This window comes from Podarcis filfolensis (assembly GCF_964270895.1).
Source record: "Podarcis filfolensis genome assembly, chromosome: 8".
Taxonomy (NCBI): Eukaryota; Metazoa; Chordata; class Lepidosauria; order Squamata; family Lacertidae; genus Podarcis; species Podarcis filfolensis.
The window spans coordinates 53,196,357-53,221,969 of NC_139611.1; the positions used below are offsets into that span (position 1 = coordinate 53,196,357).

The window sequence follows — 25,613 nt, forward strand, 5'->3', positions numbered from 1 at the left end:
TCTAGTTCTCAAAACTAGAATAGAAATCTAATGAAAATGGGGGCAAGGACCAGCCTTCTTCGCTTCTTTCCAAATTGAATGCTGTGTTGACTCAGTAGAATAAAATTGTACAGGCACGTTGGGTTCGGATCACAAACTGCTTTTGAGTTTGACAAATCCAGCAAGCAAACGAAACAATGAGGAATAGAATTTTGCAGTTGTGTGGTTTGCACAGGCGTTTCCACTTAATAATACTGGTGTTTGCTTTTTTAAAAAAAATCTATTTAGGTTATGATAACTTCGAGAAGCTGCTTGCTGGAGCCCATTGGATGGTGAGTATTTGGTTATTCTTCACAGATGATTGTGTCTGTGTCTCCACCTATTTGGTGACTTTAAACTAGGACTGGACAAAGTCATGGAGGAGAGGACTATCAGTAGCTACTAGCCAATACTGATATGCTTTGCACCAGAAGCAGTAATACTTTTGAACACCAGTCGCTGGGAACCTCTGGAGGGGGAGAGTGCTGCTCTTGAACTCAGGTCCTTCAAGAGAGCTTTCCATTAAGGCCTCAGAATGGCCACCGTGAGAATGCTGGACTAGATGGGTCATCGGCCTGATCAGAAGGGCTCTTCGTATGATTTTAACCTGGTTGTTAGCTGGGGTTATGTAGGGCAAGCAAGAAACATCCCCTCGCCCCCCAAGTCTTAATCAGTCATCTCTCTGGCTTGGTAGATCACAAGCATTGGTCATACACAGTGAAAATCCATGCAACTCCCATTCACAGTTACATGAACTGGTAGAAGCACCACTGGCTGAATGGGTTCTTATTTTCCAATATGTCCACAGGTTCCAGTATTATCCCCACTCTGCCCAGTGCACTGTTGGGTTTCAAAGTAAAAATGTCTGCTTTCTACTGCTGGAAGCCAGCTCTGCAGAAGCTGGAGTTTCATGAGTGTGTTTGACATTGGCTCCAGGATGGCCCAAGTGTGCTGTAAGTTTGGTTTTTATAACATGGGTGTGTTTTACATCCATTTGCCTAACAGGACAATCACTTCCGCACCACTCCGCTGGAGAAGAACGTGCCCGTGTTGCTGGCAATGCTGGGGGTCTGGTATATCAACTGCTTTGGGACTGAGACCCATGCGCTTCTGCCCTACGACCAGTACATGCACCGCTTTGCAGCATACTTCCAGCAGGTAAGTAGTCGTTGTCCTTGGAGTCATTCCCTTGTGCTCCTTATTGGTTGGTCTGCTCTCTGAATCCAGGCTTGCAATCTTAAGAGCGGAATGAGGATCCGTGAATGCACATTGGGTGCAGAGAAGCATCCATGTTAATTGCAGTCTGTGGGTCGTTCCACCAAATAAGAGTTGTGGCTTGTTGGGTCACAGGCTGCCAATGCTGCACGGAGTGTAGGCCTCTGTCCAACCCTCCTGGTGGTGCACAATTAGCTGTGTGTGTCTCCTCTGTTCTGGCTGATTCTAGTACTATATATGCCTATATATGGTTCCATTGCTGCTGTTTTACTGTACAGTGGTACCTCGGGTTACATATGCTTCAGGTTACAGACTCCGCTAACCCAGAAATAGTGCTTCAGGTTAAGAACTTTGCTTCAGGATGAGAACAGAAATCGTGCAGCGGCAGCAGGAGGCCCCATTAGCCAAAGGGATGCTTCACATTAAGAACAGTTTCAGCTTAAGAACAGACCTCCGGAACGAATTAAGTACTTAACCCGAGGTACCACTATATGTCTTTTATTGAAATGAGTTTTATTTCCCGATTATTATTTTTGTTACACTTTTGCAAGTAGCTTGGAGACTTCTAAGGTGACTAATAAATGGAATTGGTGATGATTTATGTATTAAGTCTGAACTTCTGCTGTCACTTAGGGAGACATGGAATCCAATGGGAAATACATCACCAAGAAGGGCACTCGTGTGGATTACAATACTGGGCCAATTGTGTGGGGTGAGCCTGGAACCAATGGGCAGCACGCTTTCTATCAGCTGATCCATCAAGGTATGTTGAAAAGTGGATCCCATATTCTGAGCATTTTAGTAGAGCCAGTTATCCCAGAGTTGGAAGGGCCCTTGGAGGTGGTGTCTCATCCAGGAAGGACTGTATAGGACGACCAGGCAGGTGCCTGGCCAGGCTGCACCTAATAACTTTCACTAAAGCAGAGCGACCCACATATCCAGACAGCCTATGCCACTGTCAAACAACTTGTTCAGTGTTGTTGATTTCCATGCCTGCTTTCCATAGTTAAACCCAGCTCAAGGTGGCTTACAACATCAAAAGATGTATACACACACACACACATATACATAGAGAGTAGATTATGTAGTCATGATCAGTAAATGAAAACATCTCAGCAAGTATACAATTAAACAATCCCCACATGAGTCGTAATAAGGTCTAACAATAAAAATACACAAGTATGAAACATCTCCAAAATTAAATCTTGACCCCCAACAAAAATCTGAGCACCAGCTTCTGTAGTAGGAGCCAGTCAGCCACCCACCCACCCTGTGGCCAGGTGGTAATAGACCAGTTAAAGCAGGGAGCAGGTCACGTAGGACTCCCAGCAAAGATCGTCTTCTTGTGTTCACCTGAAATCTGCAAATTACACATATTTAAAATTCACCTGGTTTTTATTGCTTATATCCCACATTTCCTTCCAGAAGCTCAAGGCATCATGCACAGTTCTTCCCCCTCTCTCCCTGTATTACCCTCACAACAACCCTGTGAGGTAGGTTAGCCTGAGAGGGGGTTGACTGGCTCAAGGTGATGCAGTGAGCTTCACAGCTGATTTGGGGATCTGAACCCTGGTCTCCCAGGTCCTGACCAGACTTTGTAACCTCCACCAGCATACCACATTGGTTCACGTCCTGTCCTTTGGCGTAGCAGAGAGCAAGTTGATGTATCTCAGGCACTTATTAATCTGACCACTGTAATAGTGCTCCAGTTTGATGTGAAGTAAGCATCTGCATAAGCCACTGTCAGTGTGTTACAGCAGCGGAGATGTCAGCTCACTTAAAAATAAAGCAGCAAATTAGAACTAGTTTCTTACGGTTAGCCTTGTCGAACAAGTTTTCTTAAAGATCTCTGTAAAGTAACTGCATCAAAGTGAGACTGTAATAAAATCTCAGTTTTTTTCTTTTTTGGTAGGAACTCGTATGATCCCGTGTGACTTCCTCATCCCAGTCCAGACGCAGAATCCTATCAGGAAAGGGCTGCATCACAAGGTGAATGGCCAACAACCAGTAGCATGTCTTCAAAGCAGTTTCTTGCATGCGGGAAAACTTGTATACCACGGAGAAAGCAGGTCCTTACAAGAGATTCTTATTTGGAGATGCTTACATACAAACTCAAGATGCTCCCTTATACAGTGGAACCTCTACTCATGTACGGAATCCGTTCCGGAGGTCTGCTTGTGAGTCGATCCAGGTCGTGGGAGAAGTGCCGTTCTGCGCATGCGCATTTGCCGGCAGTGTCGTTCTGCGCATCTGCAGACAGCCGCTTCTGCACATATGCAGACGGCGGCTTCTGCGCGTGCATGAATCGCGGCAAACCCAGCATTTACTTCTGGGTTTGCTGCGGTCGCGAGTTAGATTGTTTGTGAATAGGGGCAGTGGTAAGTCGAGGTTCTATTGTACTGAATCAGTTTGCATGTCTGTTGAGCCCAGCCTGGACTCTAGCTCCTGCCAGCATAGGGTTTTGAAGCATAGCTGTGTATAAAACAAGTACATTGAACAAAATTGCTATTTGGCATAATTCTATAATATGTATACGTACATACATATTGTGTAGCATAGCTGGCTTGGCTCAGCTTCTTGCTTAGATGAGCATTGTAAGAAATGAAGCCCAGTTTCTAGGTCCTGGGATTTCAGCATGTGCTATCACAAGTGAATAGGTTCCATCTTCCTTGCTTTAAAGGGAGGCAGTGGCTAGTAAAGGAACTTGGCAACAGGCCTCCAGCAAGAGATACATGTTTTTAGCACACTAGATGTGTCAACCAGCTTACCAGTTCCAGGATGTGCTATCAATTACTGGTTTTGGGGAAGTGGGGGGTGGGGTGGAGTTGGGTGAATAATCACGGTTAAAAAGGCAATTATCCTCATTTGTTCCTTTTTGGATTTCACTTCCTTCAATCATAGTATTTGCAATCCTGCCCTAACCATTTATATTTTAATAGTAACTGAAATTGGCACCTTCCAAAATCTGGCAATTGCCAACATGGGCACTACCAGTAAATATCCAATTAATAGTTCCTTGTTTTAGGTGTTGGCCAATAATTTTGTGGATCTCTGTAAAGCTGGAATCCCAGAATGTGGCAACTTCATTGCATTCCTACCACATGTGCGAGAAGTGCCCCTTAATTTTGCAGCCCTCCAACACCATGGGGTATGAATTGGATTGATATTCGGCAAGCATGCCATTTCTGGAATGCTTTCAGTGCAATTTCCTTAAATGAAGCTGGAATTGCTTTGTAGGGAAATTTTGTCCACGTGGTATTCCAGTCCTTGGTAATAGAAATAAAAATATTAATATGAACAGTTGTGATATGCAAATCTATTTTATTATGTGTTTTTTTAACATTTTTTTTTTTAAAGGATGGAGAAAATCAGCAGCAGGGTATCTAAAATACGAAAGGGCAAACCTCTCTGTCCTAATCCTGGTCACCACAGAAAATGACACTGACCTCTCTCCCCTTTCCTGCTAGATCCTTCTGGCCAATTTCCTTGCCCAGACTGAGGCCTTAATGAAAGGGAAGACCGCAGACGAAGCTCGTAAAGAGCTGCAGGCTTCTGGGCTGAGCGGGGATGCCCTGGAGAAGATTCTTCCACACAAGGTACCTCAGTTGCAGCACCGTTTCAAGCACCTGGGTGGGTCACAGGCATTGCACCATGGTTTTGCAACTGGATGGATAAACTGAAGGCTAACCAGGGTGACTCCCCTGTGAGGAAAGGTTGCTGTGTTAGGGGCTTCTTAGAGGAAAGGTGAGCAAGAGGTGACATGATAGAAGTTGATGAAATTATGGCTACCGTGGAGAAAGTGGGTAGAGAAAAGTCCTGTCCTTCAATAACACCAGAACTCAGGGCCATCCAATGAAGCAGAATGTTGGAAGATTCAGGACAGTAAAGAAATAATAATAATTTATTTATACTCCGCCCATCTGGCTGGGTTTCACCAACCACTCTGGGCAGCTCCCAACAGAATATTAAAAACACGATAAAACATCAAAGATTAAAAACTTCCCTAAAGAAAGGACTTCTTCACACAGCTCAGAGTTAAATTGTGGAACTTGCTCCCACAGAAGGCAGTGGTGGCCAGCAGCTTTAGATGGCTTTAAAAAACAGTTTTGGACAAATTAATAGAAAAGGCAGTCAGTGGCTGTTAGCTGTCAGGGGCAGTAATGTTTCTGAATACCAGTTGCTGGAAACCATAGCAGGGGAGAACACTCTTCTTGCTTGCTGGTTTTCGACAGGCATCTGGTTGGCCACTCTGAGAATAGGATGCTGGACTAAGTGGGCCATTGGTCTGATCCTGCTGGCTGTTCTAGTGTTCTTATGATACTGAGCCACCTACAGGCAAAGACTAGTTTGACACTATGGCCTGAACAGTCATCTGTTTTGAAGTGGTATCAAAATATTTATTGTCTTTAGAGTCTTACAGGGAAGGCAGGTCCCTGCTCCAAGGACACTACAAATCTAAGCCTGTTGGTGACAGCCAGGCACCAAACAAGGGATGAGTATGGGTGCTTGAGCTTTTGCTTTTATGAGCCGGAAGGACACAAATGTTCAGACACAAGCTTGTTCAAGGGGAGATTTGAAGAAGTGGCACACCCTGTAGCTCTTACGGTTTTTCACTGATGATTTGGCTGTGAAACAATAAGATGCATTATTGACAGGTGTCTGAAGAGTAGAGTGTAATAATAAATGCTTATCTCTTGTGTTTCCTTTATAGGTCTTTGAAGGAAACCGCCCAACCAATTCCATTGTGTTTACTAAGCTTAACCCATTCATCCTTGGAGCCTTAATTGGTAAACGTCTTACTCTTGAGTATTTGTATTCATAGGTTACTTTGTCTTCTATAAGATTCACTATTCATCCTGCCTGTCTTCTTTAATCTGTTACAGCGATGTATGAACATAAGATCTTTGTTCAAGGAGTTGTATGGGATATCAACAGCTATGACCAGTGGGGGTAAGTTACTTTCATGTATATGGACTTTCCTTGCAAAATGAGTCTCTGCTTTCCTAGGGGTTGGACTCCCACTTAACTTGAAAGGAGCCAAGATCAGTCTAGGCCAAACTTGTTTCATAGTGGAAGAATAAGCTATTTGCACCTTGGCCTATTGCTGTAGCAACTTTACTAAAGGATCAGCAGGTATGTTCTTGACAGGTTGGACTGATCTTCACTGCCATCAATTGTGTGAGAAGTTTCCCCTTCAGACAACCAAGCTGCACTTACTGAAAAGCCTCCTGCTTTTTTTGGTTATGCTTTTATAAATAAAAACACCCAAAAAAGCAAAAGTTAAACATACATAGGTAAAGGTAAAGGGACCCCTGACCATTAGGTCCAGTCGTGGCCGACTCTGGGGTTGCGGCGCTCAACTCGCTTTATTGGCCAAGGGAGCCAGCGTACAGCTTCAGGGTCATGTGGCCAGCATGACTAAGCCACTTCTGGCGAACCAGAGCAGCACACGGAAACGCCGTTTACCTTCCCGCTGGAGTGGTACCTATTTATCTACTTGCACTTTGAGGTGCTTTCGAACTGCTAGGTTGGCAGGAGCAGGGACCGAGCAACGGGAGCTCACCCCATTCCAGGGATTCGAACCGCCGACCTTCTGATCAGCAAGTCCTAGGCTCTGTGGTTTAACCCACAGCGCCACCCGCGTCCCATTAAACATACATAGTTGGAAACATACTGAAGGGAATGTATTATTCCCCTTTATTAAGGGGAATAATCCCACCTTTATTAAGAAGAGCCTTGCTGGATCAGGCCAAAGGGGGTTCATCCAGTCTAACATCCTGTTCTCACAGTGGCCACCCAGGCACCTGTGGGAAATGTGCAAGCAGAATTTGAGCCCAAGAAACCCTCTTCCCCTCCTGTGGTTTCCAGCAACTGGTATTCAGGAACATTACTGCCTCCAAACTGAAGGCAGAGCAATATCCATCAAGATTAGTAACCATGAAAATACACATTCTGGATTGCTTCTTCTCAGCCAGTAAAACTGTTCCCGTCAGTGTGGCTCAACAGCTAGCTAGCATGTATTTGGACTGGGAAGACCTCGGATCAATCCTGTGCTCAGCCACAAAGCCTGCCCTGTGCACCTCAGGTTGCACTGCCTACCACCGATTGTGTGGTTGCAGGCCTTGCTGATTTGCACCCATGCTGCCCTAAGCTTCTTGGAGGAAAACCAGGTTATAACCAGTGTCTAAGCCAGGCCTTTGGCCTCTAGCCTAAATCCATCCTTTTCCTTCCCTTTGTATGTAAAACCAGCGTTGAGCTTGGAAAGCAGCTGGCCAAGAAAATTGAGCCAGAACTGGAATCTGATGCACCGGTGACATCTCACGATTCCTCCACCAACGGGCTGATCGACTTCATCAAGAAACACCGGGCCTGATCTGAGGGCAGGAGGGCTGTGTGCCGACGACAATCCAACCGCCAAACACCCAGATCGATGTTGTAGTCTGTGCTTCATTAACCACTCTTAACCGGAATAGCACTTTTTTCACCAGTTCTGGCCTCTCTTCACTTGTTAGCTGTTAACGGTTAGCCTTGTTGCTTTTTTGAGCGTTGTTGCAAACAAAACCTTTTTTAATCTTGTGACACCTGGAAAATGCTGTTTAGTTGCTGTTCGTGGCAGCTGAATTGTAACTGTTGGGTACTGTTCCCCCACCCACTGACTTCCCGCTCCAGCTCCACTCTGTATTGCCTAGATGGAAGCTGCACAACAGGCAGCAGCAAAAAAAACCTTTGCCTGCACTGTATCTTGTGAAGCTGGTGCCATTGTGAGACACCCTACCCCAACTTGTACAAGATTATACCACAGTTAACCAAACATGGCTGCTTTGTGTTTTTCTCCTTTTATTTTGAGGTGTGAATGTGGTGTCTAAGCACTTAATGGTTTTGTTGGCTCTTTCCCATGATATAGTTAACCTTTTGGTTTCATCCTGAGCTGAATATGATACATGATACATATATGAAGGTTCTCATACACACAGCCATCAGGAGTCTTTAACCTTCGTGAAATTGTCTAATCCTCTTTTTTAAGCCAAGCAGATTTGTGGGAGCACACTATGCGCTGTTCTGAATCTTCCAGCATTTGGCTTCCTTGGAGGCCTATGAGTTCTCCTGTCATGAGAGGGGGAGAAAACTTACCTATCCACTTTTCCTTGCCTTGCATACCTCCCATGACTCTTTTCTCTTAATTAAACCCCACGTGTCATGATTGTTCTCCATTGGGCAGTTGCTCCAGTCCCCTGGTTGTTTGGGTTCCCATTTTCTGAAGCTCTTCCAGCTCCACACTACCCTCTGCTAATTGTAACTCAAAGAGGGGTCTCCTAACAACTCTCGGCACCCTTAACAAACTACAACTGTTTAAAGTTGCATGGTCTTGCTTGATGGGCCCTCATTCTGCAGCGGGGCTTGGGGTTGAATCCCTCAGACCCATTCTGGCATTTTATCAAAGTGGTGCCATTAAGAACATGGGAAGAGCCCTGCAGCAGCTGGATCAGGCCAAAGGAGGCCCATCTTGTCCAGCATCCTGTTCTCACCTCATGGGGAGCCAGCCATTTACATCTGCCCATTTTTGTGTGTATTGACTCACATGGTCTTGTAATTCCTTTCTGAAGGCAACAGAAGTGCTGAGGAGGCAAAAGCAGGTAAGAGAGTCTTCTCTGCAACCTGGTGGCCTCCAGATGTGTTGGACTAAATCTCCCATCAGCCCCAGGTAGCATGACTAACAGCTATGAACGATGGGAGCTGTAGTTCAAATCATCTCAAGGGTACCAGATTGGAGAAAGCTGGCTTCTGGGCCCCTACTTCCTTTTTGTAGCCTCTCAAAATGACTTGAGCCACATCTAAGTTGCTTTTCTTCCAGAATAGCTGCTCAAAAAGGTCTTTCTCCGTTTGACACGCTCCATTCCCCTATCATGAATTAATTGCAGAGAAGAGAGCTGGAGATTAAGGGGTGCGTTATACAAACACCGCAGCTCAAGGATGGTGAGGCAGTTTTACTGCTCAATACAAACAGATGTACAAAGCTCATTTAAACACTTGGTTCAGTCAGACAAGTGGTTTTGCAGGCATTCAGTGTGGCGAAGCTTGAACAAAGATCCACCTGGAGGCTGTTAAATTGAGAGTCCTTCCAACCTATGCAACGATAGGTTTAAAATTTCAAATACTCTTTATGGCATATGCTTTTGGGGACTAGAGCCCACTTCAGATGCATGAAAGAAAAACGTAGAGGTTTTTGGTTCAAAGCCCAAGGAGCCAGCACAAAACATTAAAACCAAAATCTCAATGCAGGACCATTTAAAATAGCAATTAAAATTATTGACAAAGATTGATTGGTGACATCAACTTTGTAGGGAAAGGAGCACCTAGCCCTCCATATGTTGCTGAACTAAAACTCCCAATATCTGACCACTCATGCTTGCTGGAGCTGTAGTGCTGTTCAGAAGTAAGGTCTATTGTGTTCAGTGCAACTTACTCCCAGGTAAGGGTGTAAAGGGTTGTACCCTAAATCAGGACTAGAATGGTAAGCAAATAAAAGGATATTGCTTGAAGTGACTGCTAAGGAACAAAGGGCAAAATTGAACCAGCCCTTCCACTCAAAATCACATTTTCTCCTTCCTAAGCAATATTGATGCTCCCTTTCTATGAAGGATGATTTATGCCCATGACCTAGTACCTTAACAGGACTTTAAAGTGGTCAGTTTAAGTTTAACAGCCTTGGTGGTCCTCAATGCCCTCACCAAATGAAATTAAAACATTCCTCTTTGGCACCTTTCAATCACATAACGTGCACACAATAAAAGGTCAGAAAAATCTTTCTCGCTATCCCAGCTGTGCTGCATCTGCACCATTAAAGTCTCCCTGCCCCAAATTTTCATCTAAGATAAGCATTATAGCTGCCCACTGGCACTGTGAAAATAAAGTATGTGCGAAGGCTAGATGCAATTTCTGTGTGTGTAAGGGTTGCTTATGTGTTAGTTAATTTGGAAGCCCTTTGAAGAATTCTACAAAGGGATCAAAGGCAAATGTTTAGAAAGATTTCAGCGAACTGAAGAAAGATCGGACCAGATCAAAGGGAGCAGCTGACAGTTGTTGGCTTGCCATGACTGAGCCTGATTCAGCGGCTTGTTTTGTACCTCCTGACTTATATATTCCTGATAGTCCTAAAACAGCATCGTTTACCGTACTATAGGAGTATATGCTGCTAACTTACAATAACATTCATTTGATTTCGCTATCAGTGAAACAACGATGGATATTATGGAGGAAAAGCTAATTCTAAGTTACAGATAAGAACATAAGAAATGCTTTGCTGGATCAGACGACCAATGGCCTTCCTTGTTTTAAAAAAAAGTTCAGCAACTTTGACCTGAACCCCAAAAAAGAGGGTAGATCACTGCCAGTTTTTAATTCTGTGAGTAGATCGTAGACACTTGAGAGTTGGCCACCCCTGGCCTATCTGGTCTAGCATCCTGGCCTCACACTGGCCAAGAGGTGGCTGTGGGAAACTAGCAAGCAGGATTCAGGTACAAGTGCCCTCCCCTTCCCGTGGTTTCCAGCAACTGGTATAAGCATTACTGCATTTGACCATGGAGGCAAAATATAGCCATCTTTGCTAGTAGCCATGGAAAGCCATTTGTCAGTGAATTTATCCAGTCCCCTTTTAAAGCCATTTAAAAGTGGCCATCACTGAATACAGAGGGCAAAGGGGAAGTAGGAGTTTTTAGTCTCAAATTAATGTCAGTTCTGGTATATATATATGGAAAAGGCATAATCAGGCAATCACATTTCACTTCATTCCTATACATTATGCCCTGCCCTGCTCTCAAATTTAGACATTTCCACTGAATTGGCTTATATGTAAAGTAGTAATACCCTAGAACAAAGGCCACCTTTCCCAACTTAGCATCCGGTAGCTGTTTTGGACTACAACTTCCATCAGCTTCAGCCAATGTGGCCATGCTTGCTTGTGCTGATGGGAGTTGTAGTTTAAAACATCTGGAGGGCTGGGCTGTGGTAGTCTTTAGTTATTAGTCTTCCCTTACCTGTATATCAAATTGGAGCATCGTAGGATTGTTGAAATTTCCCTGAAGAACGTGAACTACAGTGGTACCTCGGGTTACATACGCTTCAGGTTACAGACTCCGTTAACCCAGAAATATTACCTCAGGTTAAAAACTTTGCTTCAGGATGAGAACAGAAATCGTGCAGTAGCACCGCAGCGGCAGCAGGAGGCTCCATTAGCTAAAGTGGTGCTTCAGGTTAAGAACAGTTCCAGGTTAAGAACAGACCTCCAGAACGAATTAAGTTCTTAACCAGAGGTACTACTGTACAAATATTTTGTACTACAAATAAATTGAATTGTCATTATTTTTAATTATTAAACAAAAACTACTTGGCTAGCACACAGGCATGCTCTGGGACTTTGCAAGCAATTCTGGGGCTTAGAATTTGGGTAACTGGCTACTTTCTCTGTGGCGGCCCCTAATCTGTGGCGCCCCCTTCCCACAGAGGTGCACCCAGCACCTTCATTATACAGCTTCTGGTACAAACCTCTTTACCCTGGCTTTTGACACTTGTTTTTAGGACCCATCTTATTTTTATGGTTGTAAGGTGTTTTAAACCATTTTGAATATGGTGTTTTAATACAGTAAACCCCCCACCCGAGACCTTAGAAGGGAAGGCAATAAACAAGTAAACAAGACGACAGTGGGCATGCATCTATAGGACACAGTTGTACAGTTTTTGGTCCATTACAGAGAAGGTTCTTTAACATCCCTAGCTGGCCAGCCATCCCCCCTTTCTGCTGAGAAGAAAAATATAGTCCCACAGAACCCAAAACACTGGGTAAAAGCCACATGAAGGTCCTCGATTAATTGTGGCCTGCCCTTGGTGGCATAGGTGACTGCAGGGTGACTGCAGGCCATGAGGCTAGGTGATAGGATTGCCTCAGGTGGCAGATCCATGGAGCAGAAGATCTGGCCTCCAAGGAATGCATTAGCTGCTGCTGCTGCGAGTGTGATGGCTGCTGCACACTCTTTGAAGGCCAGATTTGCTGCCTCCTCGGCTATTCCCCCCCCCCATGCCACCTCTACAGAAGCCTCTTGACGAATAGAAGGTGCTGCTGGTCTTCCACCCCCAGGGAGGAAATGGGGGCTTTCCTTTGGGTCCCCTGGGTTCTGCACCTACCTGGTTTGATTCAGAGCAGGCCTGTTTCCTTCTGAGTCCCACTTCAACTGTCAGGTAAAGTTGTTTTGATTTCCTTCCCCCACCTCTCCGATGCAAATCCTTATTCTCCCATTGTTCCCTGGCTGGGTGGTTCACCTTAGGCGGCAAAACGTCTTGGGCCAGCCCTGAGCAACTGTATGTGGCCAGTGTTCTGCAGTCATCTCAGTGGGCCAAGAACAGTACAGCCTACAGGACAGACTTGCTTTATAGCTACACAAGGCCACCACCTGCCACAAGGAGGAGCATTCCAAGGGGAAAAGGAGCTAAGCGCAGAAGGGAGATAGAGCTGCAGGATGTATCTGCTGCATGGGAGTTAACTGATCATTCCAGTAGGGGTCACCCAGAGACAGTGAGGAAAAGGACTGGGAGACTGATGGATGCCACAAGCATAGGAAGAGGCGACCGCAAGGCAAACTGCTGGGCTGCCTTTCGTTGGGGCAAAGCAAGCTATCAAGAAACATGAGAACATAAGACCAGTGGCCCACCTAGGCCAGCATTCTCTTCTCACAGCAGCTGACCAGATGCCCACAAGAAGCTTGCAAGTACATGAGTGCAAGGAGCATTTGTCCTTCCTGTGGTTTTTAGAAACTGATATTCAGAAGTATTACTGCCTCCAGCTGTGCAGGCAGAGCATAGCAGTCATGGTTCCTTGCCATCTATATAGCCTCCACAATTTTGTCTAATCCTCTTTTAAAGCCATTCAAAGTTGGTAGCCATCGCTGCCTCCTGTGGGAGAGAGTCCTGTAGTTTATATGCTACAACAGCAGCTAGAATACTCATTGCGAAGTACTGGAAGACGCAAGAGCTACCCACACTGGAAGAATGGCAGATGAAGGTGATAGACTACATGGGCTTGGCAGAAATGACGAGCAGAATCCGAAACCAGGGAAGAGAAGCAGCGCAAGAAGAATGGAAAAAATTTAAAGACTATTTAAAGAAATATTACAAAATTAATGAAAGTTAGAATGATGTTGGACTGGAAAGTAAATGGTTACTATTAGCTATGGTTAAGACAAGGAGAATAAGGAAGACTAGTCTAAATTTAAATTAAAATAAGGGAAGATTTGCTGAACAATCGATAAGAATTTGGAATACAGAAAAGGGAGGCATGAGGAAGTCGGGGAAGAAAGGTATAAGAAATTAGGATATGAAATGATACATGTTTTTTGTTCTGTTTTTGTCTTTGTATGTTTATGTATGTTATGTTTATATGGAAAAAATAAAAATATTATAAAAAAAAAGAGAGTCCTGTAGTTTAGCTATGCCCTGCATGAGGAAGGACTTTCTTTTATCTGTCCTGAATCCTCCAACATTCAGCTTCATCAGACAGCTGGCCAGCTAACAATGGAATCCAATGATTTTAACCCTTGCTGGATCCAGGAATTAGAAGGGACTCGGGCATACAGCCTAACCCTCCACCCCAAACTCGCAACAATACGTTGTACAAGACAGTGTTTATTATTTGGAACCAACAAGGCACCTGAAGTTATTTTCAGAGACAAAGTAATAGCTGAAGCCACCACTTGCTTCTATTTTTTAAAATATGAGTATCATTTAATTTCAAGTAATTAATCTATTAAACCTTCATAAATATGTATATGCATAATCAATCATTTAGGAGGGGGGATTTATTTGATTTTAAGATGATGCAGCCACACATCATGTTTAGGGAAGCTTTTAATGTTTGATGTTTCACAGTATTTTAATATTCTTTTGGAAGCCACCCAGAGTGGCTGGGGAAGCCCAGCCAGATGGGCGGGGTATAAATAATAAACAATAAACAACAACAACATAATAATAATAATAATAATAATAATAATAATAATAATTATTATTATTATTATTATTATCACAATATAGGAGGCAGATGCAAGGCTGTCCTTTCTTTGGAAGTGAGATGGAAGAAGTGCTCTAAGATGGCCCCTGTGGTCTTTGTATGTAAATAGGTATGCTGACCTCTGTCAGGAGGACGGGGGAACATGCCCCGCTATTTCTCCATGATCTCTCAGCAGCATTTGGTACCATTAACCATCGTATTCTACTGGAGTGGATGTTTGGGGTGGGTGGCACTGTTTGCAATAGTTCCAGTCCCACTTTGATTGTTGTTTTCAGAGGGTTGTGCTTGGGGAGTTTTGTTCAGCTACCTGGAGCCTTCAATGTGGGGCTGCCTTTGAAGACGACAAACAGCATCAGACACAGCAAGAACTCTGTGGTCAGATTGTTGATCAGGGAGGATGGTCCAAACACATAAGTCCAATTCAAAGCACTGGTATTCACTTGTAAAGCCATATGCGGCTCAGAACCCCAATACCTCAGAAACTTGCGGAATAATAATATGAATAATAAAAATAAATTTTATTTATATCCCGCCCTCCCCAGCCGAAGCTGGGCTCAGAGCGGCTAACATCAAATGAATAACACATTAACATAGTATCAGACAATCAATTAAAATACATCCTCAAATCAGGATCAGAATAAAATCCAATCAGATGGCAACCCGCAGATTAGGGTTGGGGACCTTAAATGCTCACCAGGCCCAACTGTTTGTGCTGAACTTATATGGGCCTGTGAGAAAAAATGGGAGGCCACTTTCATGCAAGTTCTTATGAAAGGGGAGAGGGAGTCAGACTGAACCCCGACCAAAGGCCTGGCAGAACAGCTCCATCTTGCAGGCCCTGCGGAAAGATGTCAAGTCCCGCAGGGCCCTAGTCTCTTGTGACAGAGCGTTCCACCAGATTGGAGCCACAGCCGAAAAAGCCCTGGCTCTAGTTGAGGCCAGCCTAACCTCTCTGTGGCCTGGGACCTTCAGGATGTTTTTGTTTGAAGACCGTAAGTTCCTCTGTGGGACATACCAGGAGAGGCGGTCCCGTAGGTATGAGGGTCCTAGGCCGTATAGGGCTTTAAAGGTAAGAGAAGAACAGAAGAAACAGGCAGCTAAAGAATGAGAAAGGGATAGTGAGAAAGAAGATGGTGGCAAAACCTCCCAGGTCTCAAGAGCAGGAGTTTGATGGAATGCACCACACAATAAATAAGAGATCCAGCCATCTTATTCTTAATAGAAGCTTCTAGAACCATGTGCTTTACTGCTTCCTTAGGGACCCACATTTTTTTCCCTACAGCCAAGAAACCTCAGATCGCCAAGGCAGGGCTTAAAGCAAAAAGGTTATTAGAGTAAACTACCATATAATTAAGATAATTGTGAACAATAACATCATTTAAGAAGAAGGTGGGTTGGGTTACCACAGACGACTCATCATGCCGTCTGTCAATGTTGGAAAGAAAGAGAGACACGCATTCAGCAGGCAAGTCCAGGCAGCAGCTCTCAATGCTGGGCAGCATGTGAGGCATAGAAGGTTGGGCACCAGATGCTGCCAGCTAAGATCAAACAACTGGTGGCCGGGGCGGGTGGGGGGGGTGCCTTGCAAAAACAAATTTGTCACAGTGGGGCAGATAGTATCAGCTCCTCATGACTTTTAATACAGTGGTACCTCGGGTTAAGTACTTAATTCGTTCCGGCGGTCTGTCCTTAACCTGAAACTGTTCTTAACCTGAAGCACCACTTTAGCTAATGGGGCCTCCTGCTGCTGCTGCGCCGCTGGAGCACAATTTCTGTTCTCATCCTGAAGCAAAGTTCTTAACCCGAGGTACTATTTCTGGGTTAGCAGAGTCTGTAACCTGAAGCGTATGTAACCTGAAGTGTATGTAACCCGAGGTACCACTGTATCACCTTCCCTATCTAAGGCCCTTGGTGTGATTTGGGCTGCAACATCCATTAACTTGGCAAAGGCAGGGCTGGTGGTTCTGCTAAGAATCTGGTGGAGGAGATTCTGAAGGTGTTTGAGGACAGGGATTTGAAAAGTCACCAAACAAGACCACTTGTTACTGCTCTTACCTTGCCTTTCCAGCAGGAAAGTCTCTCACAATCCTGTTAGGGTGCTCCTGTACGCTGGGCATAGGTAAAAGAAGATGCCTGCGACACTGGATTCTGCAGGAAAGAAAATGAAATCAGGATATATTATTTTGAAGTGCAAACAAAAAGAACCTGATCTAAATTTTGCTTCAAATTCTAAAAAGACAAGTGTCGCTGAAGTGAGCCAGAAGCACTCGGTTTGCCACAGCTGCTGTGCATTTCAAGACTTCTCACTGGATTCTGTCCTAAGTCTTGCAGAATAACCCAGCCGCCATTGTAAGCAGCATTTAAATGTAATCTTTAACCTTACCTGCATCTATTTGTGGACCGTGAGCTGTTAACGGATCGTGTTGTTTGATTAGGAGACACTTCATTGTTCCTGAGTTTTTGCCAAAAGAAAAAGGAAAAAAAAGCACCTTTTGGGCCAATTAGTGTGAAGTCTTTGCTTGTTTAAGGCATCTCTAGGAGTTGTTTTTCGTGCTTCACATTCCTCCTTTTGCTCCCTGGCTACTTTTAAAAGCAGCTGAGCAATTGCTGCATTTCCAAACACAAAGAACAATAGCACTTCATGCACCGCAAAGGCCATTGGAGCAAATATTGATCAGGGGGCTTGAATGGCAGAAAAGCTTTTGCAGAAGGGGCACACCCAATATTGCTAGGAGGAAAAAAAGATGAAAAGTCTAGCTGATCACCTGCTGATCTGGAGATTCCAGTCTCTTATAAATGAGGACGTCTTTTCTAAAGCCAGAAAAATAAATCCTCTTTCTTCACCACCTCTACATGACTGGCAATGATCTCATTTCCTCTCTCCCCCACCGATATTTGCAGAGGTGGGTCAAAATAATACCACCCACAGAGATGCATCACTTTGATAATAAAGGTAAAAGGGAGGATTTAGGGATAAGCTGCTGCTGCTTTTAGTAGATTTTAAACCATGACTACCAGATTTTATTTTTTTTAAAGTCCCAGGTTTCCACAGAAGACTTTGATGTATGCAGGAAAGTCAAAGCAGTATAACTAGCTTAGCAGTTTAAGCTCTGAATCCGTTCAGATAATGAATTCTGGATTTAACTTTTATTTTATTTTTTTAAGAACACTTGCTAGACTTCTGTCTTTAGGTGCATAACACCACACCTTAAAAATGGGCCTCATTACTATTTTGTCTCCTGTGGGGTGAACCTCTCTTCTTCCCAACTTTCAAAAAGCAGTTGCCAGCAGTAAAATTGCTGATTCAATCATCCCAAGGAAGGGAGCTGGAGAACTGAGATAAATAGTGGTAACAAGAGATGAAGCTGCAGATCTTTTTGACAAATTTAAAAATGAACAAATCACCAGGTCCAGGTGGCATCTACCATAAAGTTCTTAAAAGAACACAAGATGTGAAAATGCTGATCTTCTAACACAAATATAAAATTTCTCTCTAAGATCCGCTTACATACGTGACGACTGGAAAGTGGCCACTGTAACCCTTAAAAAAACCAAACCACTGGCACATTTAAAAGTGTACAAAGGACAGCTGTTGGAGGGGTGTGTGTTGATTTGTGGGCGAGAAAAGGCTTGTACCATCTTTTCCCCATCTCTTCCACTTTAAACACCCTGCTTCCTGATGCAGCTTTGCCATTTACTTGTTTTTCAAAAAATAAAAGTGGAAGAGCATAGCATGAAACACGCAGTTTGTTGCCATAACCAATCAATTCCTTCTAGGTAACACACTATAAAATCAGAAGTAACTACAAAATGTCTTTATTGAAAAAAAAGCAGATTATAACATCTAAGGTTAAATGAAATTCTGACTTTTAATATTAAAATAACTTAGGACGATAGCAAGCAGCTTCTTTAGATAAATAAATCTACATTTCCCAACTTTAATTCTTCAACAATCAAGGAAACCAAATGACAAGACAAAAACCCGGCAAGTCAATCTATGTACTAACTAAAAGGCCGAAGGTTTTAGAATGATATATACAAACAAGATTAAACTAACATATTTGCAGCATGTAAACTAGACACGATATACAAATTGGGCATTTAATATATTTCCTACAAAATAAAAATTAACATTGGTCCAAGTTCTTGGAAAAAAAACTATATTCTTTTAAAGAAAATGAAAATAATTCTCAAGAAAAAAACTTAATTTAAGTCAAATTATATACTCTAGTTATGGCATTAGTTGCATGATGAATCACAAACTTTCCTCAGGGCATGAGAAAGCAGCTTTTGTGTGCCTTCTTCGAGCTTTGGTTTAAATTCTTGGACTTCATGAAATTCTGAATTTCAGAATGTGCACCCTCTATTTTTAAGCAATTCTCTTTTCATTCAAATTCAAAACTACTTTGGTCTTTCCTTTGGAACCTTATAATTTTAAGGGATATGGTGGAACTTCCAAGTAGGCTGTTCTTTTGCATTTCCCAACAAGAGAGAAATGTGGAAGGCAAAATTCCTGCTTTTTTCATTAATGCAAAGACTAAGCAATGAAACTGAAAGTAGAAAGAATAGGAAAAATCACCAATAAATATTATGGCACAAATGAAAGAAGTGTTCCATCCCTGTTACATAAGAATTCTCTCGAAGCAAACATAAAAAGCTGCCTCAAACTCTTTGTCCCTCTAATCCAGCCTTCTGGTGCCCTCCAGATATTGGACCCTAACTCCCATCTGAAGGGCACCAGGTTGGCAAAGGCTATTCTAGTTCAGTGTCTGGCAGGAATTCTCCAGAGACACAGGGAGACACAGGCCTTCTGTATCACTTGCTACCTGTTCCTTTCAACTGGAGAAGTCTGGGACTGCCTGCACACTGAGCTATCCGCACCCCCCAAAAAACAACAACTTGAAGGGAGTTTCTTTTTATACTTTCCAAGGAAAAGAGGTAAAACGTTTCACTCTAATTTCAGTGCACACCATTTCAGAGTCGCTGTGGGAAGCTTTCTGGATGCTTTCTTCTTAACAAAAAATAATTAAGGAAATCTAAACAAGCTCTGTTTTTCAAAACGGAAAGAAAAAAGTTGGCAAGACACAGCCCACTGAGCCGTGATCAAATTCCGCTTTCTGTGGAAAAACAGTTTATGGAAAATGACTGCATTCTGGACAGGGCAAACTTGGTCTCGCTAGAAATAAAAAGGTTCAGCACCTATACAACAATACGGAACTGCGTAAAAAAAAAGAAAAGAAAAAAAGACCTGAAACATTTTTAACAAGTGAAATTAAATACTCCATTCCAACGGATGTCAGTTTAGAACAGTAAAAACAGTAGTGTATGTACATAGCGTGGATGTTGTGCTATTCACTGAAAATTAAGGCAGGAATATGAATTAAAAGGTTTGCCACTAATATGGTCAAGGCACTGGGTAATACAGACTTCCCTGACTTGGCGGCCTTCAAATGTTCTGGACTGCAACTCCCATTGTGGTTATAGGGTGGGAAGAGAGGAAGAGAGTTCAACGTAAATGATGGAAGGAGGTTGGTTTTAGGTGGACTGGCCCCAATCCAGGGAATCACAGGAGAAAAGCATGCACAATGTTGAGCGTACACAGCAGGGATAACCAACACAAATGCTGTTGGACTACAATTCCCACCAGCTCAGGTTAGTATGGCCAATGTTCAGGGATGATGAGAGTTGCAATCCAACAGCATCTGAAGGTACTTTAATGGCTACCTCTGATGCTCCGAAAAACAAAGCATGCTGTACAAGGGATCCAAATACGATGAGCATCCATCACTCCGGGTTGTGGCATGTACTAGACTCCACAACCCACTGGGTCCCACTGGATCAAGACTGTTGTTTCCAACACCAAGAGGGCCCAAGCATTATCCTGCATCAGTTCAAAAAGGCAGCATTTCTTCCTTGCTGGAGAGAGAACAGGTATATTTTTAATCCATTATACTTTATAATATAAAAAGGGCGGGGGGGGGGGAATCTCAAAACTGTTCCTTTGCCATTTATTTTTTCCCTGTATAATTCCAGCAAAACAGTTTGGCAACCTTCCTTGACTGATGCCTTTTAGGTTTTGTTGGACCAGAACTTCCATCAACTCCAGCCAGAGCGGACGTGGTATGTGAAGCCTGCTTTGAGGGGTTCGGTTTGGTTTGCTTTCAAAGTATAACACTGATGTTCTGTTGGCTGTTGTGGCTGACAGCTTGAAAACGAAAGGATCAGATTCTTAGTTTTGCTGAAATTACTGGAGCATACAACTGTTTACAGCAGACAGAAATCTGGCCCCCGCATGTAAAAGTTAAAACCAGTTAAAACATGCTTAAGGTCGATAAAGTCTTATGAGTCTACAGAGTTCTGGGTGTTTTGTAGGAGCTCAGGCAAAACAGGAAAATATGCACATTTCAAGGAACTCTGTGTGTTTGTTATTAAGTATCGTTTTTACTTCCGCTTGGCCTCCAAGGACATCTCCAAGTAGGTCTGCACATCATAAAATTGTCTCTGGAGAGGTGATGGGTAAAGCCTTTCAAGGTGGATTTGGTGAAAATGAAAATTTCAGCATGCCACTGGCAAATCTATCAGTGACTCCCATCTTCCGCCACCCTGTTTTCCAGGGTGATTGGTTCTTGTTATTGAACTATCCAAACAAGCTACTCTTGCCAGACATTCTAGGCGATTACATGATGTTTAAATGGCCTTTATTAAATGTGGCATGACCCCACTTGAGCTTGAAAAAACAGTCGGGTGGGATGAGGGGAGAGATGCAGCAAATGCCCCTCAGGGCCTCCTTGGGAAACTGCTATGTGCTTGTCAAGGACCACTTGTTTCCTAATAATCTGAAATCAGTTTGAAAATGCTGGGGATTCAGTCATTAATAATTTGATCTCCAGAGTTGAGCTTATCAAGAGGCAAGCTGTAAAAATCCAGCATGGAGCAAACCAATTCAAAAGGACCTCTCTGGAAAAAGCATGTCTGCCACCTGCAACTGAAACCACACCATAAATCTGCTGCCCTTAAAAACACACACACAACAAAGGCAACATATAATCTAGTACAATTGCAAAACAAGTAGAATTTTGCATAGTCAGGAGGACTGAAGTTATTAGCTGAAACTGGTGTAAAAGCCTAAGAGACTGACCAAAACAAAAACAAAAAACACACACCAGAATTTGAGGACCTGGGAAGCCACCCCTAGTGGCTGTTTATCTGCCACTAGTAAGCAGGCAGTGATGTCCAGAGTGCCAGGGCCAAGTCACTGTGAGGAAAGACATGTTAAAACAGGAGACTCTCATTCCTTGGTTGCCTCTTATTAGGCTCGAATGAGCAAGGGAGAATCACAAGGCAGGGCGGGAACATCTCAGCTCTTAGACAGCCTTTCAGGTTTCTGCATCCCATCACACCAGCCTTCCTCCCAGACGTTTTAGACTACAACTCCCATTAGTCCCTGCCAGCACACCAATTGTACTATTATAAGCAACTATGCCCATAACTATATAGTTGCCTGCCAGCTCAAGGAGGCTATGAGGTCTCAACCTGCCCTGCAGTCTTGGACTATTTTGTAACTGGATCCGGCCTGCATCCCTAAACTGGTAAAATAATGGGCACCAGAACTCTCACACAAGAGATCCCAAACATCTAAGAAACCCCCTGCAAAAATGCTTGTTGCATCGATGATTCCTCAGTGGGTTCAGTTCATATAATATTCTACAAAGAGCTTCTTCCACATCTCTCTTGTTGGCACTGTATGAAAGCACCATGGGCTAAGACAATGAATTTCTCCCCCACAGAACAACTTCTTTCTCTTAAGTCATGTTTAAATCTGACCATGACTAAAAAAACAAAACAAAACCCAATCCTCTCCTGCAACAACCACCCAGACCCTCATATTGTGAGGTCATTTTTCAAAACGCCTCAAGCCAAGATGCAATGAGACCCAGCATAAAAATGTAGCATTTATCCGCTTTCTCCTGCAGCACTGCTGCAAGCGGTTAAGATTCTTGCAGGGACCCAAACTACAATGGGACAAAACTATGACGAACGGATGGCCCTGCCTAGCATAGCACAGAAAACAACACTTCTCGCTGCACTTTTACAGTTACATCCACGTGGTGCATCATTTTTCAAGTACCCAGTGTCTTGGGAGGAATTATTTAGGCACACACTCTGAGAGGCGCACCTCTCTTTTCAGTCTCAGAAGCAATAAATAAACTTGGCTGCTTTGTCTCTTAAAAGAAGAACTGACAAGTCATCTGTGGAAATCTTCTCCCACCAACAACGGCCTCCCTCCTGGTTGCAATTTGATGGGGCGCAAAACACCTCAGAGTTCAGTAATGTGCATTGGGTATCCAGGGGGAGGGTGGGGTGGCACTGTCATACTGAGGCGCCTGATGTGACAACCATGGCAAAGCAAGTGCCCCTCTAAAGGATAACAACGGCGGCCCTCTTCGTCATTGAGCTGGAGTCCACAGTCCTAAGAGGAACAAGAGTATGCACATGTTAGACAGCTGGGGAAAACTCCTAATGAAAAGAATCACATTTAGGCAGCCCTCACCAACCTGGTGGCCCTCCAGGTGTTTTGGACTACAACTCTCAACAGCGCTTGCTGGCTTGTGGCATGGATACTTAAGAGGATGTCTTCTCCCACATCAACCATACACCAAGCTCTATCTTGTAGTCCCTTCTCCAGATTCTCCTGCCACCTAAAGGGTGGAAGCAGCGCAGAGCCTTTTCAGTGGTGGCTCCCAGCTTCTGGAACTCTCTCCAGCGAAGCTCACCTGGCCCTATCTTAATGTTTAAGTGACTGGCAAAGCTGCCCATTTCATTTCCTCAGCCTTTTATCCTTTGATGAATTTTTGCTGCTGCTTCCAGTGCTGCATTTTACTGCTGTAAAGTATTTTCCTGATATAGATTGCTGTTTAATTGTGTTTTAGGAGCTACTGTAAAGCACCCTGACATGTTTTCTAATCGAAATACTGTAAAAATAAAAATGGCGGGCGGGTAAGGCCCAAGCGCCAAGTTGGAGAAGGCTGGCTTAGACCGAGGCCAAAGAGCCTGCCTTATTCAGCACCAGAGAAGCTCCAAGGTTTACCTCACAATGGTAACACTCCACGTGGTAATCCCTGTCCATCGACACCACCCGGATAGTCTCCTCGGAACCCTGATTTGAGGAAGGTAACAAGTAAGGTATGGCAGCATTCTATAATTTCCCCCTCAATGGAAATAGGCCCTCAGGGAATCCCCTCCCCATTTTTATTTTTTATTTTTGCAACTTAACAAGAAAACGTCTCTCTACTTCACCCACTCTTTGCTTCATTTGGGGAGGGGGTTTCTGGAGGTTGGCTCTAGTGGAAGCAGAATTGTTCCATTTTATTCCATTCTTCTGTCAGGCAAGGATAATTCCTTGCAAAATACAGTGTACAGCTTAAGGCTGAGGTGCAGATTCCGCCCCCCCTGCAGAATTAGAGCTTTGTTGGGGCACTGAAGAGGGAAGAAGGGAGGGGCCCATACACCTGCAGGTTGTAAAGAAAATGGGACCTACAGCTACACACATCTGGACAGGAGCAAATACTAGAGTCTCAGGGTGAGTGGGGAGAGGAGCTCTGTGCCATGCAGATATTTTATCTGCTGGTCTAGGGAAAGGTTATCATACTGTTTCACATGTCTCACCTAAGAGAACCACCTAACAGTTTGTGTCCAGTACGTTGCTGACTCTTCGCCAATGACCCAGAAGTGGCTTTTAGAGAAAAATGGAACGGATGTTGATGTGGTTGACTGCTAGCCAGGTGCACTTATTTAGGCTGCACACATTTACTGGTAGCCAGGAAAGCATGTCAGGACCTTGTAGTCAACACATTCGACATCACCAGCAATAAGCAATTCTGTTCAGCACATTGTATTCATTTGCACAACCATGTAATAAACAAAAAGAAACTCAATGAATACTCTCTAGCTGTCAGTTGTAGCTGGGGGCTTTTTGCTTCAAACAATTTGATATGCTTATGGAGGTGAGTAGCTAAATCTCATGGAGGAAGAGGGCACATTTTTTGTTTAAAGAACAGACCCCTGCTAAACAGTTCCAAAGTCATCCTGAGTTGAGATGCGGTTAGAACATCAGGTCTGTAGACAACGTATTTTCTTTGCAGTCCAGAAGGGAGCAGATCCACCTTAAAAGGCTGTATAATCTCTGCCGTGAACAGGCAGGTGAATCTTACTAGAAACCTTGCTAACCTACCTTTGAGTGAGTCAGAGAAGGGGGTGTGGAAGAACCTGCATTTGAGACAACCACATGTCGCTTGCTTCAAAGTAGCCCTAGAATGATCTCATCATCTTCACTGTATGTGTGCGAGCATCTTAATTCTATGTCAGCAAAGTTCAAACAACACTTTTAAAGTGTCGCCTTCTTGGTAAATTTAAGGAGGCATTGGGAAGGCTACAAAGTATAAGCAAATGGAATACCATACCTGTGCTGGTAAAATGGGCTGGTTACAGGAAGCACATTTTGGTGCAAAAACCCTAGTATGAAAAGAGAAAGTATGTCACACTCTTGTTTAATAAAGAAAGCAAAATAATTATAAGAGAAGGGTGGGAGAATATGACAGCATTTTAACTACAGCTAAAGTTTGGGGTCCCTATAGCAGAAGTCTTGCTCAAGCAGTCTTCTCTTTTGGCTCAAGTCCCAAATACCCAGTTGAGGAGGCACCCTTTACCTTATTAGTAAATTCACAACGTATCATCACTAAGAGCAAGCAGAATTTCTCAGCCTGTAAGCAGGTGTTGGGCCCGCCAAATGTTGTTGAACTACCAACTCCCATCAGTCCCTGCAAGCATGGCCAATGGGCAAGGAAGATGGTAATACCTGGAGGGTCAGAGGTTCCCCACACCTGTTTCAGGGGCTGGCATTCTAAACTTTTATGAGGCACTGGGTTCAATAGTTTAAACTGGCCTCCCCCAACCAAGATTCTTTTGGCTACAACACCCATCAGCCCCAGTACTGTATGGCCATACTAGCTGGGGCTGATGAGAGTTACACTCTAAAACATCTGGAGGACCCCAACTTAGAGTAGGCTGGCTAGGAACGTAACAGACTGCTGGATCAGGCTGTTTTTGGAGTGGTCAACCAGGACCCAGCCACCAGTAGCCTTAACCTCCATTAATTGGCCAGTCCTCTTTTAAAAGCTATTCAAGTTGATGGCCATCACTGCATCTTGAGGGAATAGGGGTGGAATTTCATAATTTAACTACGTATTATGGGAGGCAATGTTTCATTTTCTCTGTCCCGAGTCTTTCAACACTCTGCTTCATTGGGCGTTCCCAAAAGTTCTAGTGT

The 25,613-nt window shown here is 43.8% G+C and overlaps 2 protein-coding genes across 4 annotated transcripts in view; one reads left to right on the forward strand and one right to left on the reverse strand.

Annotated features, from left to right (window-relative positions):
* The window catches only part of GPI (glucose-6-phosphate isomerase), a 33,417-nt gene extending 25,373 nt beyond the window's left edge, over positions 1-8,044 (forward strand). Inside the window, exons 11-18 of one of the 2 annotated variants that reach the window (XR_014551055.1) lie at positions 268-311; positions 1,024-1,176; positions 1,867-1,996; positions 3,146-3,222; positions 4,701-4,829; positions 5,945-6,020; positions 6,117-6,527; positions 6,896-7,460. Coding sequence is in view for 1 of the 2 variants with exons in the window: in XM_083625225.1 (XP_083481351.1) it covers positions 268-311; positions 1,024-1,176; positions 1,867-1,996; positions 3,146-3,222; positions 4,701-4,829; positions 5,945-6,020; positions 6,117-6,183; positions 7,483-7,606 (800 nt within the window). In the remaining variant the exon portion in view is untranslated. Of the gene's footprint in view, positions 1-267; positions 312-1,023; positions 1,177-1,866; positions 1,997-3,145; positions 3,223-4,700; positions 4,830-5,944; positions 6,021-6,116; positions 6,528-6,895; positions 7,461-7,482 lie in introns of those variants that run through there. The other variant, XM_083625225.1, reaches the window with a different exon arrangement.
* Positions 8,045-18,087: 10,043 nt separating this feature from the next.
* Positions 18,088-25,613, reverse strand: part of WTIP (WT1 interacting protein) — a 58,570-nt gene continuing 51,044 nt past the window's right edge. For both annotated transcript variants that reach the window (XR_014551054.1, XM_083625217.1), the window contains exons 6-8: positions 24,748-24,799; positions 23,376-23,444; positions 18,088-22,757 (exon numbers count right to left, since the gene is read on the reverse strand). Coding sequence is in view for 1 of the 2 variants with exons in the window: in XM_083625217.1 (XP_083481343.1) it covers positions 22,605-22,757; positions 23,376-23,444; positions 24,748-24,799 (274 nt within the window). In the remaining variant the exon portion in view is untranslated. The remainder of the gene's footprint in view (positions 22,758-23,375; positions 23,445-24,747; positions 24,800-25,613) is intronic.